This window comes from Pelecanus crispus, chromosome 5 (assembly GCF_030463565.1).
Source record: "Pelecanus crispus isolate bPelCri1 chromosome 5, bPelCri1.pri, whole genome shotgun sequence".
Taxonomy (NCBI): Eukaryota; Metazoa; Chordata; class Aves; order Pelecaniformes; family Pelecanidae; genus Pelecanus; species Pelecanus crispus.
Genome location: NC_134647.1, coordinates 33654766 through 33671327, shown reverse-complemented (window position 1 = coordinate 33671327; position 16562 = coordinate 33654766). Strand labels below are relative to the sequence as shown.

General features: G+C 35.0%; 2 protein-coding genes across 2 annotated transcripts in view; one reads left to right on the top strand and one right to left on the bottom strand.

Annotated features, from left to right (window-relative positions):
- The window catches only part of DNAH7 (dynein axonemal heavy chain 7), a 116003-nt gene that overhangs the window by 13090 nt on the left and 86351 nt on the right, over nt 1-16562 (bottom strand). The window contains exons 48-53 of the mRNA XM_075711559.1: nt 15658-15848; nt 12292-12425; nt 11244-11579; nt 8937-9063; nt 7540-7734; nt 4315-4407 (exon numbers count right to left, since the gene is read on the bottom strand). Of these exons, the coding sequence (XP_075567674.1) occupies nt 4315-4407; nt 7540-7734; nt 8937-9063; nt 11244-11579; nt 12292-12425; nt 15658-15848 (1076 nt within the window). The remainder of the gene's footprint in view (nt 1-4314; nt 4408-7539; nt 7735-8936; nt 9064-11243; nt 11580-12291; nt 12426-15657; nt 15849-16562) is intronic.
- Nucleotides 25-3471, top strand: LOC142593525 (baculoviral IAP repeat-containing protein 5.1-like). The gene is made up of 4 exons (XM_075710321.1): nt 25-162; nt 1251-1360; nt 1691-1805; nt 3286-3471. The coding sequence occupies exons 1-4, from the start codon at nt 25-27 to the stop codon at nt 3469-3471; spliced, it is 549 nt and encodes a 182-aa protein (XP_075566436.1).

Sequence of the window (16562 nt, the reverse complement as noted above, 5' to 3'; positions counted from 1 at the left end):
CTATATGAATTGCAGGCTTTATAGATGGAGATGCTCTTGAAAGAGCTTGGTTTGGCTTCCAAGCTCTTGAGTGATTTTAAGGATATGTATGAATATGAGAACCGTTTAAAAACCTTCACAAAATGGCCTTTTATAGAGAACTGCAAGTGCACTCCAGAGAATGTAAGTCTGAAAATGGATATTTTGACTATGCTGTATTTTTTCATATACTGTGCCTGAATGTGAAGTCATTATTAAGTATATTTGTGTTCAAGAAGAGTTGCGAGCTTCCACTAAGCCTGAAGAGGGTGACAGCTTTCCTCTGTTCCCTGCTCAGAAATACTGTAGTAGGATGACTGGCTTCTGCGTGTTGAGTTCACTAGTCTAGCTACAGAATTGAATGTAGTTACTTCTCTTGTTTTCTTTTTTTTTTTGGTTGTTCTTGTCACTTAAAAGTTAGTTTCTTGTATTATGTAGTCTTCTGATTGCAAATTGTCATTCATAAAAAAGAAGCCTACATTGGAAGAAACCAGTACACATCCAGCAGGAAGGATGACGTAGGAGAACGATTGCTACTTAAAATTCAGAAATTGAAATTATTTAAATTTTAGAAAACTTAATGTTTATGTCCCTGCAGGCTTTGACTTGAGCATTAAAAAAAATCCACCTGACTTCTACTTTGGCACACACATGAAACTTCCTGGCTGGATCTCAGAGGAGTCATACTGCAAGAGTTATCTGAGAAAGTGTGAAGCTTTTGATAACTGAAACAAACTTAGTTAATTTTTAGTGTTCTGACCAGACGTGATGCTAAAGTGACAGGAAAACATAGAAGTTAAAGATGTAGCATTTTACTCACATAACTTATATTTAAAGGTTCTCTGTGTCTATGGTCTTATCCTATGTTTTTTCTCTGAAAATATTCTTTAAAGTCCTGGCTATGGCAGATCTCATGCACTGATACTGAAATGCCTGTGTAGCTATGGCATCTACTAGATGTTATCTGGTAGAACAAAGCTACTCCAGTAGCCTGCAGATACCACAGCTATGCAGAAACCTGTTCACTACTTGTAGCCTACTCCTTGTTCCTTTGCTAGTTGCTTATTTACCTGCTTGCAATCTTCACATTTAAAATATATTTTTCAGCCTGATCTGTGCTGATAGACATTGTGGGGAAAGGCGTTATTTGCAAGCTCTCAGAAACAGTTTGCTGATGTGAACATGAGCAGTGTATTGGAGGAGGCTCTAAACTTCTAAACTGTCACCTGCAGATGGCAAAGGCGGGCTTTGTCCACTGTCCAAATGCCAATGAACCAGATGTGGCAAAATGTTTCTTTTGCTTGATAGAACTGGAGGGCTGGGAACCAAATGATGACCCATGGTAAGCACAGATGTAACAATGTTCTTGAAATATTCCTCTGAACTTCTTTGACAACATCCCCTTACTCATTATGAAATTACCAATTTCTCTGTAACGGTTCACAAAACTGAAGCCTACTGAAAGTTTATCTTACCCAGTAACCTTGAAATAGTTGAACTAGCTTGTATCTGAGATCCACTAAAATCTATTTCATATGTTTTCTGTATGATACTTTTTCTACTGATAGACAGTAGAAGCACTGAAGAGACCTATCTGTTCAGATTTCTTCATCTCCTGAAATGCAACTTTCATGGGTTTAATATCTGTTCTTATTCTGGGTTTACATTGCAGGGAGGAACACAACAAACGTCCCAGCTGTGGCTTTTTATCCCTTACTAAGCACTTTGATGACCTGACAATGGAGGAGTACTACATGCTGGAAATGACACGGCTGAGAACCTTCCTTGTAAGTGTTAACCAAATAATCTTAATATAAGATTCAAAGCCAGAATGTAAACAATAACTTCCATCTCTAAGATTTCCAAGCATCAGCAAGGAGTGACTGTGTAAGGCTAGAACATAGTCTGAAGTAATGATTTATGTGCATTATTGGCTAAGAAGTCTGTACCTAAACACTTCTCAGTGTAGTTTATTGTCTAGCTTTTGAAGGAAAACCTGTTTCCTTTAGAAATGTTTTTCTAACAACTCATTACAGCAGAAAAAAAATCTTGGGTGCAATAATCAATCAATCCAGGAAGCTCTACAATGCTGCTCATCATCAATGCTCTATCTTTCTTGGAGGGATGAACAACACATGTGAAAAGACGAAATTTGACCAGATCATTGATTCACATGTCTAATTTTACAAGTAAATCAGTCTAATTAAGCTTTCAAACTTTAAAGCCCATTTCAAGTGTTTTACAGTTATCCAGTGTTACTCCTCCCCACTTCTGGAATATCATGCATGCCATACTGTTGACGTATACAAAAGCACACAAAACTGAGCTGCTTCAACTAGTTCATCAGGACGAGCTGATTTTTGATATATAACCCCTAATCCTATGGATAGTAAGAATCAAGTGAACCAAGTTCCCTGATGAGGCACAGTAAAGGTTCTGCATCTTACTTCCTGGTGGGTTTGCACAAGTAAGATCTTTGCCTTGCTGATAACGTTCCATATTGAAAATATACCTGGTGACTGTCAAGGTTAAGTATTTAAGTTCCCTGTACAACAGACTTAAATACAAAAAACAGGATCAGATGCTGCAGTAGGAGCAGTCTGGTATCTTAAAAGGTGGACTAAGTGAGAAAATGATGTTACCTAATCTGAACAGTGAATGACTTAGAGCAGTGTTCCAAGGTACAAAAGGGGTCTTGGCCATAATCATATTACTTTATTTCTAAGTACAGCATATAGAAAACTTGAAGCAGCAGCTTCAGGTGGGGACACTTTGACCCCAAGAATACTGTCACCAATAGCTTGGAGGGCTATGCCCTAGGGCTGATCCAGAGCATGCTGCCATCTTGAAGCAGCAATATCTTAATGCATCCTGAGAAGCAAGATCACGCCTCTTCTCACAGAAGGAAATCAAACTGAAGTCTCCCTCCCTGATGTGATTTAAAATAAAGCTAAACAGCAGGTTCACAATTTACTTTTGTTTAAAAAAAAAGTATACTAGACATACCCAAAGTGGTCACTGAACTGATCCCTACTGGCAAGGCTGGTGGAGGAGTCTCTGAATCAAATGGGCGTACGCTTATGAAATACCTGCCAAACTGCTCTGTGCCATTCAGACAGCAGTATTGCTGACCATAGCCAAAAGCAGACTTCTAAGCTAGAATTAGTGGCAGATCAGTGGGTTTTTGAGGATCTAAGTTTAGAATGTAGTTGAACTAGACAGTTAAATTGCTCAATTGAAACTTTCAATCTTTTGCTTTGCTTTAAGCGCAAAACTGGCAGAAGCATAATAAACTCTTTTGAAGAAGAAGTCACCGCAACTAGGCAGCGTCTTGTGGATAACTTTGTCTCCAAGCATCAGTATACACCACCACTACCAGTGCCTGTCTGTGATGATCCATCTGCCCAACATTCTGAAAGCTCATACCGCCAGTCAAAAAAAATCCAGAATTGAAGTGTAAAGTCTGACTCTAAAAGTTTCTCTTCTTTAGATGATACAAACATTTATATTTTTATCTGAGTACTAATATAAAGCTAAATAGTTGTGTGCAGAAGTGTGGAGAATTCCTTTCATAGGCTCTCTGGAATAGAGGTCATAACTGTTTATAACTAACTCCTATCTTTCACAATGTGTTTTGTCATTATGCCTAGGCATGGACTAATAGTAGTCCCACTAACCTGTGAATATATGAAAAATGTCTAAAATACTTACATTCTGGTTTTTAGTAGGTTGACTCTTTTGGAATAAAGATTCACAATTGTGAGCATCTGTTGTGATCTGTGCCACATTCAAGCCTTACAGCTAGACAGACTCAAATCAGAACAGTTCTGCTTCAAAACATTTTCCATAGAACAAAATGGATCTATGTGTCTGCAGTAATTGCTACCTTTAAGCACCTACGTTGTCTATACTCCTGCTTACCATTATTAAATTATCTTCCTAGATCAAACAAAATTTACCATAGGTGGTGACATCCATCAAAAAAGTTACAAAAGCAAAAATAGCAGGTATACTTAAAAAGGAAAGTCACAAGGTTTGTAAGAGCCTCAAGGAGGGAAAAGCTCTGGGGATTTTGTTGTGTGCACTGAAACTTAACAAAAGCCTAGAGACCTACCCTTCTGTTTTGAAAAGTTTTTTCATTACAATTTCAAACTTGCCCCTTTTTTTGAAATCCCATTATTTCCTATTTTCCTTTATAATAGACTGTTGTAGAATGGTTGTAGACAACACTTGCAAATACTTTTGATTTCTAAGATGGACAGACCTTTTTGAATAAGGTGAAAGTTTCATACATACTTTGTCAGGTCTCAGGCAGCGAATGATAAGCATCCTTTGGAACTCCCCCAACTTGTCTTGCCACTCTGCAGGAAAATCCTCATGCTGGGGATCCTAAAAACATATGTATTTCAACATTCTTTAAAGCATTTGTGAATTACCTATAGTGAGAGTAAATTATCTTTTAACTTGACACATTAATCCATGATTTATTTTTTCTTAATCTACAGGAATGGGGTTGACATGCTTAAAGTTTAAAAAAAAAAAATTAAATATATGTTTATCTAAGAAGCTTCTCTTATAGCAGAGATGCTGTAGTAATTTTTAAGTGGTTAAAAGATAATAATCCAAAGTTCTTCTCTAGAAAGTGGAGAAGGAATGACGTGGAGGAAACTTGAAAATGCACTTTACCCCCCTCTTTCTGTTAGAACTGAATTATGGTGTCAGTCTTCAATATTACAATGATAACCATATAATCAATGACAACCACACTACAGTATGACATGATAACGATGAGTTAGGTTGCATCTGAATGCAGAAAATGAGTACAGGAAAACAAAAATTGGAAAATTAAGCCAAACAATGCACCAGAGAACTTAGTTTGTAAATGGCCCAGGAATAATCCAGCTGTTATGTCATTATTGCAGTTACCAGATTGGGAACAGCAGTCTGAAGACTGAAGTACAGTGCCAGCTCGGTATGCCTTTGTGGAAACTGGTATTACAGCTCTGCTGGTGAGCCTCTCAGGCTTGCCTGTAGAGGGCTGGGCACAGAGGTATGCAGACAGACCTGCACAAACTGCATTCTGAGCAACTTTGATTTAGCAAACCAAATGAGAGTAGAGCTCATGTTCTGCTAAGGATCTGGAGCCTGGCTCCCTCCTTGCCCAACTTCTAGGCACTCAGTTTCAGATCAGAATCCAGAATGCTGCATTATTTTTATATTAATATATGGGGAAAATAGGTACCTCAGTATGACATCTATAACAGCTGTTGAAGAGTTAAGCAAAAAATTTGCAAGCTTTGTACAAAACTGAGCAAATTAGAAAACACTGAGGAGTGAAGGTTGCACTGAACACTCCATTGAGTTGTGCCACTGTGCTGAAAACTCTTCACTTCTCCATGAGAACAGAGGCATCTGTAGCTTTGAGATTAAGTCAGCCAGCTAGAGGAGAACTGAGTTTCAGTCCCTGCTCCAAGATATGCAATACAACTTTAGATAAAAATACATGGAGTCTTTGAATCAGGGCATTGAAGTCGTGTGTCTCGTACTTCTGGAACCAACCTGATCTACAACAGTAGGAGGAGAAAAGTGCATCTCAAACTCTTTCGAAAAACATTCATAGTCAGTGTATGGTTGCTGATGACAAAATGGCTCAAGCAACATTGATTCTTCTGCCCTCTCTTTATTAGCACACATGCATATATGCATGAAACTGCCTTTTATTTAATTTTGTATATCACTAACAAGACAGGAGAAAAAGCTGGTTGCATATTACTGGGGATAAAAACTACAGTGGTAGTAATTTTTAAGTGGTTGAAAGATAATAATCCAAAGTTCTTATCTAGAAAGTGGAGAAGGAATGACGTGGAGGAAACTTGAAAATGCACTTTACCTCCCTCTTTCTGTGGTGATAAAAAAAAAAAATACAGCTATCAAAAAGGAATCTTCTGCAAGACCCATTAAGTAGCATTTTTGAAAATTCCAGTGCATTCACATGAAAGTACTAGTATTAAAGCTAGACAGGTAATGAAAATGTTTTCACATAACAAGTAAAAGGCATAGAAACTCTTCCATATCAGGACAATGACAGATAATGCCATTCCTTTTGATCTGGCACGCAAAGTTCAGTAAATGAATGTTCCTGGCTTCAGTGTTACTGTTTATTTGATTATCAGTTAACTGATGACCTGATTCTATAGATCTCATTTTATTGAATGCCATTTAAGTGAAGGAATTTCTATTTATTTCAGTTTGGCTGTGCGAATGCACACATAGTTATCACACACATCTTGAATCTACTTCTAAAGTCAGCACCTTTCATTTATATTAGGCATTGCTTTAAAACCTATAATCCCAAAGTGCATAATGAAGTAGTACCCTCCCTCAATCTCTTTTTCAAATGCCATCATTTCTCCGTTCATTTTCCAAGTGACTATTTCCCAAAGAACCACCAGGGCCCTCAACTTGCTGAATCTTTTTGTAAATGCCCAAGGAAAGCTTTATCTCTGCTATTTGCCTGTTTCGTGCAATCTGGACAACTGAAGGAGCTGCAGCTGCTTAGTTTCTTTAATGTATCTCATCATACACTTATGAGCCTTTGCAACCAAAAATCCATTCTTTTCCTCTCCACATACTTTAAGCCTATTTTTTAAATATAAAGGATTTCTAAATCCTTGACATTTGTAATGAATAAAACACACAATTAATCTTTTTTAAATGGGTGTAAGAAGTCCTGGGTCATTTGACTGAATATTGGTGATAAATTTTCATCATTTAAATTAACAGTAAGAAAAGTGGCTAAACGGACAGTATTATCTGAACACGGAAGTGGTTATGGTCAGATATGGTGCAAGTAGGAAAGAAGGATAACTTTTAATCATTTGTTCAGGAGGTATGTGTACGATGAGCACTTTGCATATCAAGAAGTAGAAGGAGGAGTATGATAAAAAAAGGAATTAATAGTAAGATTAAAAATTAAGCAAGTGCCCAAATATGGAGTAAAATTCACCTGAAGAGCTTAGATTTTAAGGAAACAGTGATGAAGTTAGATAAAGACAAAATAAGTCATTAATGCATATATCAGGTCACTGTGAGAACTGAGAATCATGCGTCTCCCAAATCCCATTCTAGTTTCTCTACATGGCAATAGCTGTTTTTTAACACTTGTCCAGGAAAGCAGCATGCTACATAATAGCATGAAAAGGCATCCTCAACACACAGTAAACAAATGTATAGACTGACAAGGGACAGTGGTTCCCTTAAGTTTAGCAAATTTCACCATCACCTTACCACTCCGGGTTTTGTTGCCTTTTTTCCATCCAAGTTTAATTCAAATCATGACTTGCTATTCAGAAGCCACCTGACAAATTGGCAATAATCTACTACACACCATCTGATTAAATGTTTACATTCATATATGTAAGAACATACCATGTAAAATGACAGCACTTTCTTTTCCCTGAATAAATATTTTCAATGTGTTAATTAGCTTATGAACGTAAGCAATCAGGAATGTTAACATACCAAGCTGTCATATACCAATTTCCATCCATCCTTCAGTCGCGTAAAATCCTTACGAATGTTTGTGAAGCATGGCAAATCTTCTAGTCGACAAATTTCATCCCATGATTTTGGAGGAAGCCAGGTACATGGATTAGAAAAGGGATTGTCCAAACCTATGCCTCCAGTCAACAGGAATTTCCACTCGTTCTCATTAATCTGCAGTGAAAAATACTGCTCTCAGGACTAAATAAATAAAATCTAATGGTTTTAGTACATTATGTAGGAAATCAATATATGTTTATCTTAATTCTTCCATTCATTGAAAAAGCTTCTATACAACTACTAAACGCTTATTTCCAAAGAATTCAGTGTCTGGTTTCCAGTTAAACATGAATTTAAGGAATCAAAAAACCTAAGATATGAGCCAATTCAAAGATTCAACTGCATTCCTAACTCGGGGAATGAACAATCTTAACTGATTAGATTTTTAGACCCATTCTTCAAATCCCAAAATGTTGAAGGGAAAGAATACTGGACATATTTCAGGAAACCATGCATTTTGCAACCTTTTCCTATAATTCAAGTCTAAACATGAAAAAGAAATATAAGCCTATTACACGTCTCATTCCTTTCTCAATACTCCTTTATCTCAAAATTTCTTTGATGTCTTGAATTTGTAAATTGAAGTTCCTGTGAATGGGAGAACAGTGTCCCATGATTATTACTGTCAACTCCCAAAAGAATTCACTTCTATATATTCCCCAATATAAAAATTTCAAAAGTTTCTAAAATTTTAAATGTTTCCATATTACATTTGAAAGAAACAACTCCAAGCAACCATAAGTACTGTTTTGCAGATGATATGGTTAAAATGCATGTATTCCATTATGAATTTAAAAAATCCTGTAAAGAAATATTTTGTAACGAATTACTAGAAATTCATAGAATTCAGTTGGTACAAGTGTTTGGTTTTGGGGAATTCTATGCAAAAATAAACACATTTAGCACCTCAAGTGAAAAAGATGAGTAGTTTAGTTTCTTAAATCAATGGTTACAATTCATTTTTACATGCTCTTAGAACTTGGAATACATTACAGTAAAATTTTTCAAAGTGTTCACTGTAAGAATAGCATAGGCCGGGCTTTGGTTTCAGTAATGTTTAGAAAAGGTGTCATCATCTAGCTCAGTTTTGCCATACCTCTTTGTTATATACTTATTTTGTTCTAGAGAATCTTTTTCAATGCTTATAAGTGCTTATTAAAATGAAAATAAAACACCACAAAATTGAGGGTTAAGTAATATAATCGTATATAAACTTATTTTTCTATTCTTATCCTGTATGTTCCTATTACTGATAGTTTGTATATGCAGTTTAATATATATCATATCAAACTGCAACATTTTTTTTAATTACTGACCAATCTTTCATATTTCAGGAGATTCACAGTTAGACAAAAAGAGAAGAGCAGCTTGTCCTTTTCAAAGAGAGAGCGACAGACATTGACGTAAAGTGAGTAAGTAAAATGATCCTTGAGAATCTTCAACCTACAGGCGTCAGAAAAAGAACAACCTTCCATTAATACCACTCTACAGAGTATTTTCCTTAATACACTATAATACAAATATATTTAAAACTCTGTGATTTATTATCAATAATTTCCTTTAAATACAAAGCAAGGATGCCATCTATTGTTTTATAGAGGTTTAAGTTTGAATACCTAGTCAAAATAACGAAAAGTCCATTCTGGTGGTTAGAAATGCAGTGTCTAAATTTGCACAGCTACTTAAAATAGTTCTTTCAAGGTAGTAACAAAGATCTGGAGAGGTGCTATGACTTTTTTCCAACTACCTAGGTCACCAATCCCTTGGCAGGGAGCTACCTGAAAGGTATTCCTGCAGTTCAGACATGGTGATCATTCAGAAACCTAAGTATGATCTATTATAATTGAAACACGGAAAGCTCTTGACAGAACATCAAGATTGAGAGCAATCTAATGTTGTTTGATCTGTGTCTCCTTTTCAGTCTTGTGTTTCAATCTATTTTTTGTTTTCTTCCATTCAGCTAACAAGAAATTTTTAATAATATTGCTGTAATACATAAATGCTCCTGGTTTTTTATTAGCATTTTAAGTCCTGTCAAAATTACTGATTCCTCATCAGTTAAATGGATATGCACACAATTTATACACAAAATACTGACACATGTACACTTTTTCAAATTACAGATGTAGCATGGTTTGCATGAGAAAAGAATTATTAAAAAAAAAATCTCAGCACAGAGCCTGTAGTAAAAAATGTCTGACCAGTGAAGATAGCCCAAGACAAAGTCTTATGTGAATTATTAATTCACAGAGAATTTTCTTTGAGTCTGTCTTCCTCTGCCTTCACTGGGCAAAATTGTCAAAATGGGCTTACACCAATCATTCCCTGGGAATGCATACTGTCAGCTGGGATTGAGGTCCTGTATCTCTATTTCTGCTGACAGACAGGTTCTGAATCAAAATGAGATTATTTTATTTATTGCTTACTTTAATTTAAGCACACAGGGTTTTTTTGAGATATAAAAGAGTAAGAATTAAAGTCAAAGAGTTAGGTTTATAGAACACAGATTGGCTTATTGGTAAAAGGCTACCTTGAATGTCGTTTTAAATATTATACCAAAATATTAAATTCTGACTTAAATTATTAGTAGCAATACATTTGATAAACAGTTATGCTAGATTTAGATTGCCCAGACCTTGACTAAATTCTAATGAAAAAATAACCTTCATAACCAGTATGCCACTAAACTGGACACTATGCATTAAACTACACACTAAGTACTACCTTACCAGGTACTTCAACTTACTCGTATTTAAATAAAATATGGACAGTAATGGATAATTCAGAAATTGCCATTTGCAATATTAATTAGAAAAATTTTCTATATACAAATTGGGAGAGTAGTTTCCCTCCCCCATTCTTTGTTCATTTGATGAACAGGCAAGTAGCTAAGTAACAGAAGCAATGCTCTGTGCTTTGAAGACCAAATAAAGCCACTAAAGTAGAATTTAGTAACTGATGTGATAGAACACTGAAAAACTTCCTTATAAACAACCTCTGTGTAGATAATTCCCTTCAAGGGTATATTGTGAATAATCCTAATGTGATCATAATAATGAGGTTCATCACATGTAAAATAAATTCAGATCATTAAAGATTGCACAGTTTCTCCTATTCTCATGAACAAGCTGGAAGAGGGAGGGATACCTTAAGTATAAAACAATAATCAAACTGAATTAAAAAAATGGTTGGGTTAATAATTACTGCCTTGCACACTCTACAGCCAAGAGCCCCAGTCACAAGACTTCATTCTCTCTCACCAGTTGTATGAAAAAGTTTCTTGTCTGTTTCTTGAAGACGTACAAAGTCACCACATGAAATCAAATATATATAAAATCAAAGCAAGTGGACCATTTTTATCTAACTGATACTTTGTAATTTCACACATGACTTGAGGTAGCAATTACTAAATAGAAATAATGGAATATGTTGCACTTGTAATATATTGTACCATTTTGTTTCTATGAATAAATTATTTTCCATAAAAATATCTGACATATATATGTACAAAAAAAATTCAAAATTCAATGCCTGAGGCAATACACTCTGGAGAAATGACAGTAACATTTCTGGAGTAACTATGAATACATCACCAATTACAAATGGTGAATTACCACTCTTACCTTGTTTGTAAAACTTCTGATTGCTCTGAATTATCTATAGACATGATGAAAAGGTTAATAAACCACATGAGTGAATACTGGTACATTGGCTCAATGTTGGCTAGATCAGCAATAGAAAAAAACAAGATTGACGAATGGATAGCAATAGGACGATAGCCCATACGAGTAGCATCAATCTTCTTTTCTGTCTCTTCAGCTACAGCTTGCTTTTCAGAAATCTCATTAGCCAGAACTTTGGAAGAAGACAATATCTTGACAGCAGTTTCATCCTCCAAAATATTTCCTTCTGAGGCTGAAAGAACTTCTAAAATCTTGTCTTCTATTTCTTTTAACTGCCTAAAATAATATACAAGATTTTTCACATATGAATATTACAGCTGTTTTCTGTTAGTTTCCATAAAATAAGACAATGTGTAGATTCTATACATGGTATGCAACTTAAACAACAAAATCTTTTTTTCTTCTTATTATTATTCTTATTCCCTTAAATTTCTGAAAAATTTATCCACGTTCAGGTTAAAAATGGATGGCAAAGAAGGAAGTGACAAACCACTTTCGATACTGCACATTTCATGCTTTGACCCATGGGGAAAGATGCCCTTTGCCATGTACAATCAGTGCAAATCTAGCACACAATGAAAACATTTCTAAAACACAACTGTTAATATCTAATCAAAATCTGTGAGAACAGCAAATCATATGCCATCATCATGGAAGGGATGCACAAAAACAGAGGACAAGATCAAGAGTTACATTTTGCAATTACACAACCAGCAATTCAGCTCTTTAACATTTTCTAATAATCCCAGAAACAGGAAACTATGTCAGAAGAAGAAAGGCACAACCAGTAAGAACATGAGTAAGAGCATGCATCCAAATCAGCCTAAAAACCAAACAGAAGCCTAAGTTTGGGCTCTCAAAAATAGCAGTCTTGAATTTCCTGTTAAACCAAAGAAAAACAAAAAGTCTCTGAAATGTATTTCCCATGACTGTATTTCCTTAAACTGCAAGCTACTTCTATCCCTAGCAAGGGAAGTTATCTTGATACCTTTTATTCTCAGCCCCTTGAAGAATGAGGGCTTGTTTTTCTTCTTCAAGATCTGGCCTTTCTCTTGCAACTACAATTCCAAGAAGCTGATCCTGCATTCCTTCTGATGTTATCATGAAGTTCAGTAATGTTACCTGTTAGAAGAAGTATTTTTTGAAAGGTAACACAGTTACAACCAGATGCAATTAAAATGCTTCTTCATTTACAAGATGAGGTCTGTATAATATCATGTACAATGCTCAACCAAACTTTGAGAGTAAATGAATTGCAACTGAGGGTTTAAGATTATGTGTTGGAAAGCTAACTCCAAGATTAACCCAGAAAGTTAACCATAAAAGGGATGTGACAAGAATGTATAGAATTTCATTCTGTTCCTCAAAATTACACTGAAACTTTGAATATCAGTGCTTCAAGTGATTGGACTGTATAACATGGACAAACACTTTTACATGCAAGAGGGATCTACCCATTTGATAGCTGTATGCATCAAGCAGCCTTCACAGAGAAAAGAACAAAACATTTCTATGAATGGAAGATTCAGCTTAATTTACAGATTTTGTAAATAAATTTGGTATTGTTTGTTTTCCAGAATTGTTCCATCTGAACATCCCAGTTCAAATGGGATGTTGGCACAGTATTTTGCAAAAAGATAAAGACCAGGTAGATCACATTTTATGGTGTTCAGAAACTTTTCACCCATAAAATTTTTGCTGTTTTTATAACGTAAGCAGTAACATATATGCTGGAGTTGTACTTCAAACTATAATTGCCTCTGCCACATCATTTTCTCTCTGTAATGGGCTTGTTCACATGCAGTTTATGGTGTTATTATTACAAGGATATTTCTATCCTAGAATTAGGATAGCATTGTGTTCTCTTTTTCATGAGAAAATAAGTGACTGGTATTGTTTAAAAGAATTCCCATCCCCTGACATATTTGTAATGGATCCAGAAAACCCCACATGCTCTTGCTGAAGAAGTGGCAAAAATGTACAATATTTTACATGAGAAAGGGAAAGAATACATTACCAGCAGAAGGCTAGAAAATAGTTTGACACATGTAGTTCAAAACCAAGAAAATAATCTAATTATCAATCATCAAGCCTGATGAAAGTATTGGGTTTAATTAATTGACTAAGTAATAGTGACTGCAGATTCTCTTTGGGCATTTTGGTGGGTACAGATACCATTGACTTGTGTTTCAAAAGAACATTCGCCTTGAACATAGTGATCAGTTAGAATATGGAATACCTATGAAGTTAATTTGTCTTGGTCTGCTTCTGCTACTCATAATATCTGAAAGTTGTCCAAATATTTGAGGCTTTTTCCCATGAGTTTTGCTTGTAAAGTTAGGAGGGGTAGTATTTTAACTTTCTGAAAATACATCAATAATAGTTTTTTGTCATAGTAAGCCTCAGCTGAAAAAAAATTTAGGAGCACAGATAGCATATCACACTGTTCTTTCACACAGGAATTTTGAGAGGAGGTTCAGTTCTATATGACACTACGAATCAATAAGATCTTCACAAGCATGACGGCCTATTTCTTCCTCACCTTATTTAACAGTTTTAGTAATGGGAAATATAAGAGGAACCTAATGTTTTAAAACTTCAAGGGTCTTCTATAGGCTACATTTCCCTTCTTCAAAGTAAAAGGCTAGCTACAAACAGCATTATGAGTTAGCTTTCAGTCAGAACCACCATGATCTGAAAGGCTGGATGGTTCAGACATCGGAACCTCTGAGGTCTAAGTGCAAATGGCTGTCTATGTTCTACATTGCTCCTTGGGCCCTGAGGGACAAAATGATATTTTTTATGGACATAAGTCACCTTTCCCTCAGCAGTGCTGAAAATTACCTGCTTTTTTAGTGTTTTTTACTGCACTTTATTAATAATGTTAGAAAAAAGCTACTCCAAATGGCTAATAACTGCAAATACATATCTATGTAGTGTAAATATGTGTAAACCCACGTCCTATGTCACTTTGCAGGCTTCACTATGTAAGTCACATCAGAATTCAGTACAATCATTTTCTGTGAAATATGATAACCATATCAATAACTGTTTTCCCTGGACTCATTTCATTAGCTAGCTTCTGAATAATCCTCAGGACAAAATCACCAATGGATGTTGCAATTAGCTTCAGACCAAGATATTTAGATGTTACTTTTCTGCCTCCTGCTCCCTGTACGTGAGCCACCTTAGTCAGCTAGCTCAGTAGTGCGTGGTGTAGCTGGGAGTGTACCCATCCATGTCATGAAGCAACTGCCTCTTGCTAGAGCAATTAACAACATATGTCTGACTGCATGGAACCCAACTAGAGAAGATTCATCTTTAGAAACTATATTCTGGGGGAAAAAAAAAATATTGTATTGACTGTTGATTGGCAACTAGGAGGTTTTAATTGTCTGTTAAATAGAAAACTTTTCCTAGGAAATAACCTTCATATAGCTTTTAAATGTATATGTACTCTAAATCTTTTGGATGTTCTCTTCCTTTCATATTTCATCTTTTTTTCCGAACATGCAGCTAATTTCTTTCTTTGATAAAAGTTATTCCCTTTCATCAATTTCTGTCCATTTTTCATGCATCAGAACTCCTTCATTGTTGAAGCAACTTACTGTTCCATTTTGCTGAATATCATAATAGTTTAAAAAGCCTTGATTTCAAGGTTTTGTGTTTCAGTATAGTCTATGTTTAACCAAAGTGTAAATTTGCAGTATTTTTCTATAAAGAGTTCTTAAAAAATAATAATAATTAAAAGGGGGAATACATCTCCCAAGCAACTTCAAAAAGACTAAACCACCAATTTTATTCCTTAAAGCAGGAAATCACTTTTTTTTATCCTAACATAGAAAAAAATAAGAATAGCTATAGTTATCACGTACATAAACCAGTAAATATGTTTTCTATCTGTTATAAACAAGGCACAATGCCAGGAATTGCTCAAACTCCTGTCCCTAACTATACTACAGATAAAAATTATGAATATGAAATCCTAATGTAGAGTTTGCACGTGAGGTGACTGTTAAATTAAGTCCTTGTAAATATTTTTATAATAAAAGGTGACTAAATAGCATCAGGAGATACAGACCGGGAAAGGTGATAAAATTAAATAAATAAATAAATAAATAAATAAACTCCTGACATTATGAAAGAATGACAGTATTGCAAGGTGAAGTATTAGATATGAGAAATGTCAACACTTCTAAGACGATTCCAGTCTCCCAACAGTGTAAAAAAAAACAAAACCCAATGTTGGCAGGGGAGGAGGAATAAACAAATGCCAGAAATTCTTCCCTGGTTTTAGCCAAGGAATCATTTTAAAATTAAAACAGAGTTGCACAGTCACTTTCAAAATTCTCACCTTAACAGATGTTTCGGGAAGATAATGTGGATTTCTCAGCTTAGTTGTAATATAAAAGCGGAATTCAGGAGCATACTCGATAGTGGAGTCTCCAAGGCAAATGCATATACTTCCTGACTGCTTAAATGTCTGTTTGAGCAAAAGTGGCTCTAGGATAGGATCAAGTTCTTCTCCAATATTCTCCAGTAGCACTTCAAAAGAACACAAGAATTAGCAGGACTTTCTTGGCATTTATATTACCGTTTGACTCTTCTTTACAATACATATGTATAATGTGTGATTACAGTGTGCAAACAATAAAAATATAATCAAGGAATCTCTAGAGATAAGGTTAATGTTTCTTATTCAGCTGATTGGAAAATGAATCAAAGAAATGTACCTTTAATTTCTTTTTCTAATATATTGATTTGCAAAAAAATAACTAAAGTGCTATCACTATTACTGCTGCCAATAGCTTAGAACACCAGTTAAAGGCTACCATTTTTAAAAAGGGAAATAACAACAAATTAAATGCCACATGCCACAGAACTCATTTTGGGTAACTAAGTCTGCTTCAATTTCAACTCACTGTTAAGCATATGAGATTGTCAAAATCAAGAAAGAAATAATGGAGAATAAACAATCCATTTATTTGTTTGTAGTACAGTTAGCCACTGAAAAAGACTGTTTCATTAATTTATTTCTATTTGAGGGTAATAAGACTACTTGCAATGAAGATACTACAAAGAATACAAGCATCATTAATGATCACAGCCTTGCAAACTGGTGTTTATACTCTTGAAAAGCCAAATAAAACCATTACTTTTTAGAAATAAAATTATTGTAACATGAAAACAAAGAAATGGCAAATCTCATAAAGCAATTAAAAGATACAAATTAAACTAAGTATTATAAATATATTGAGC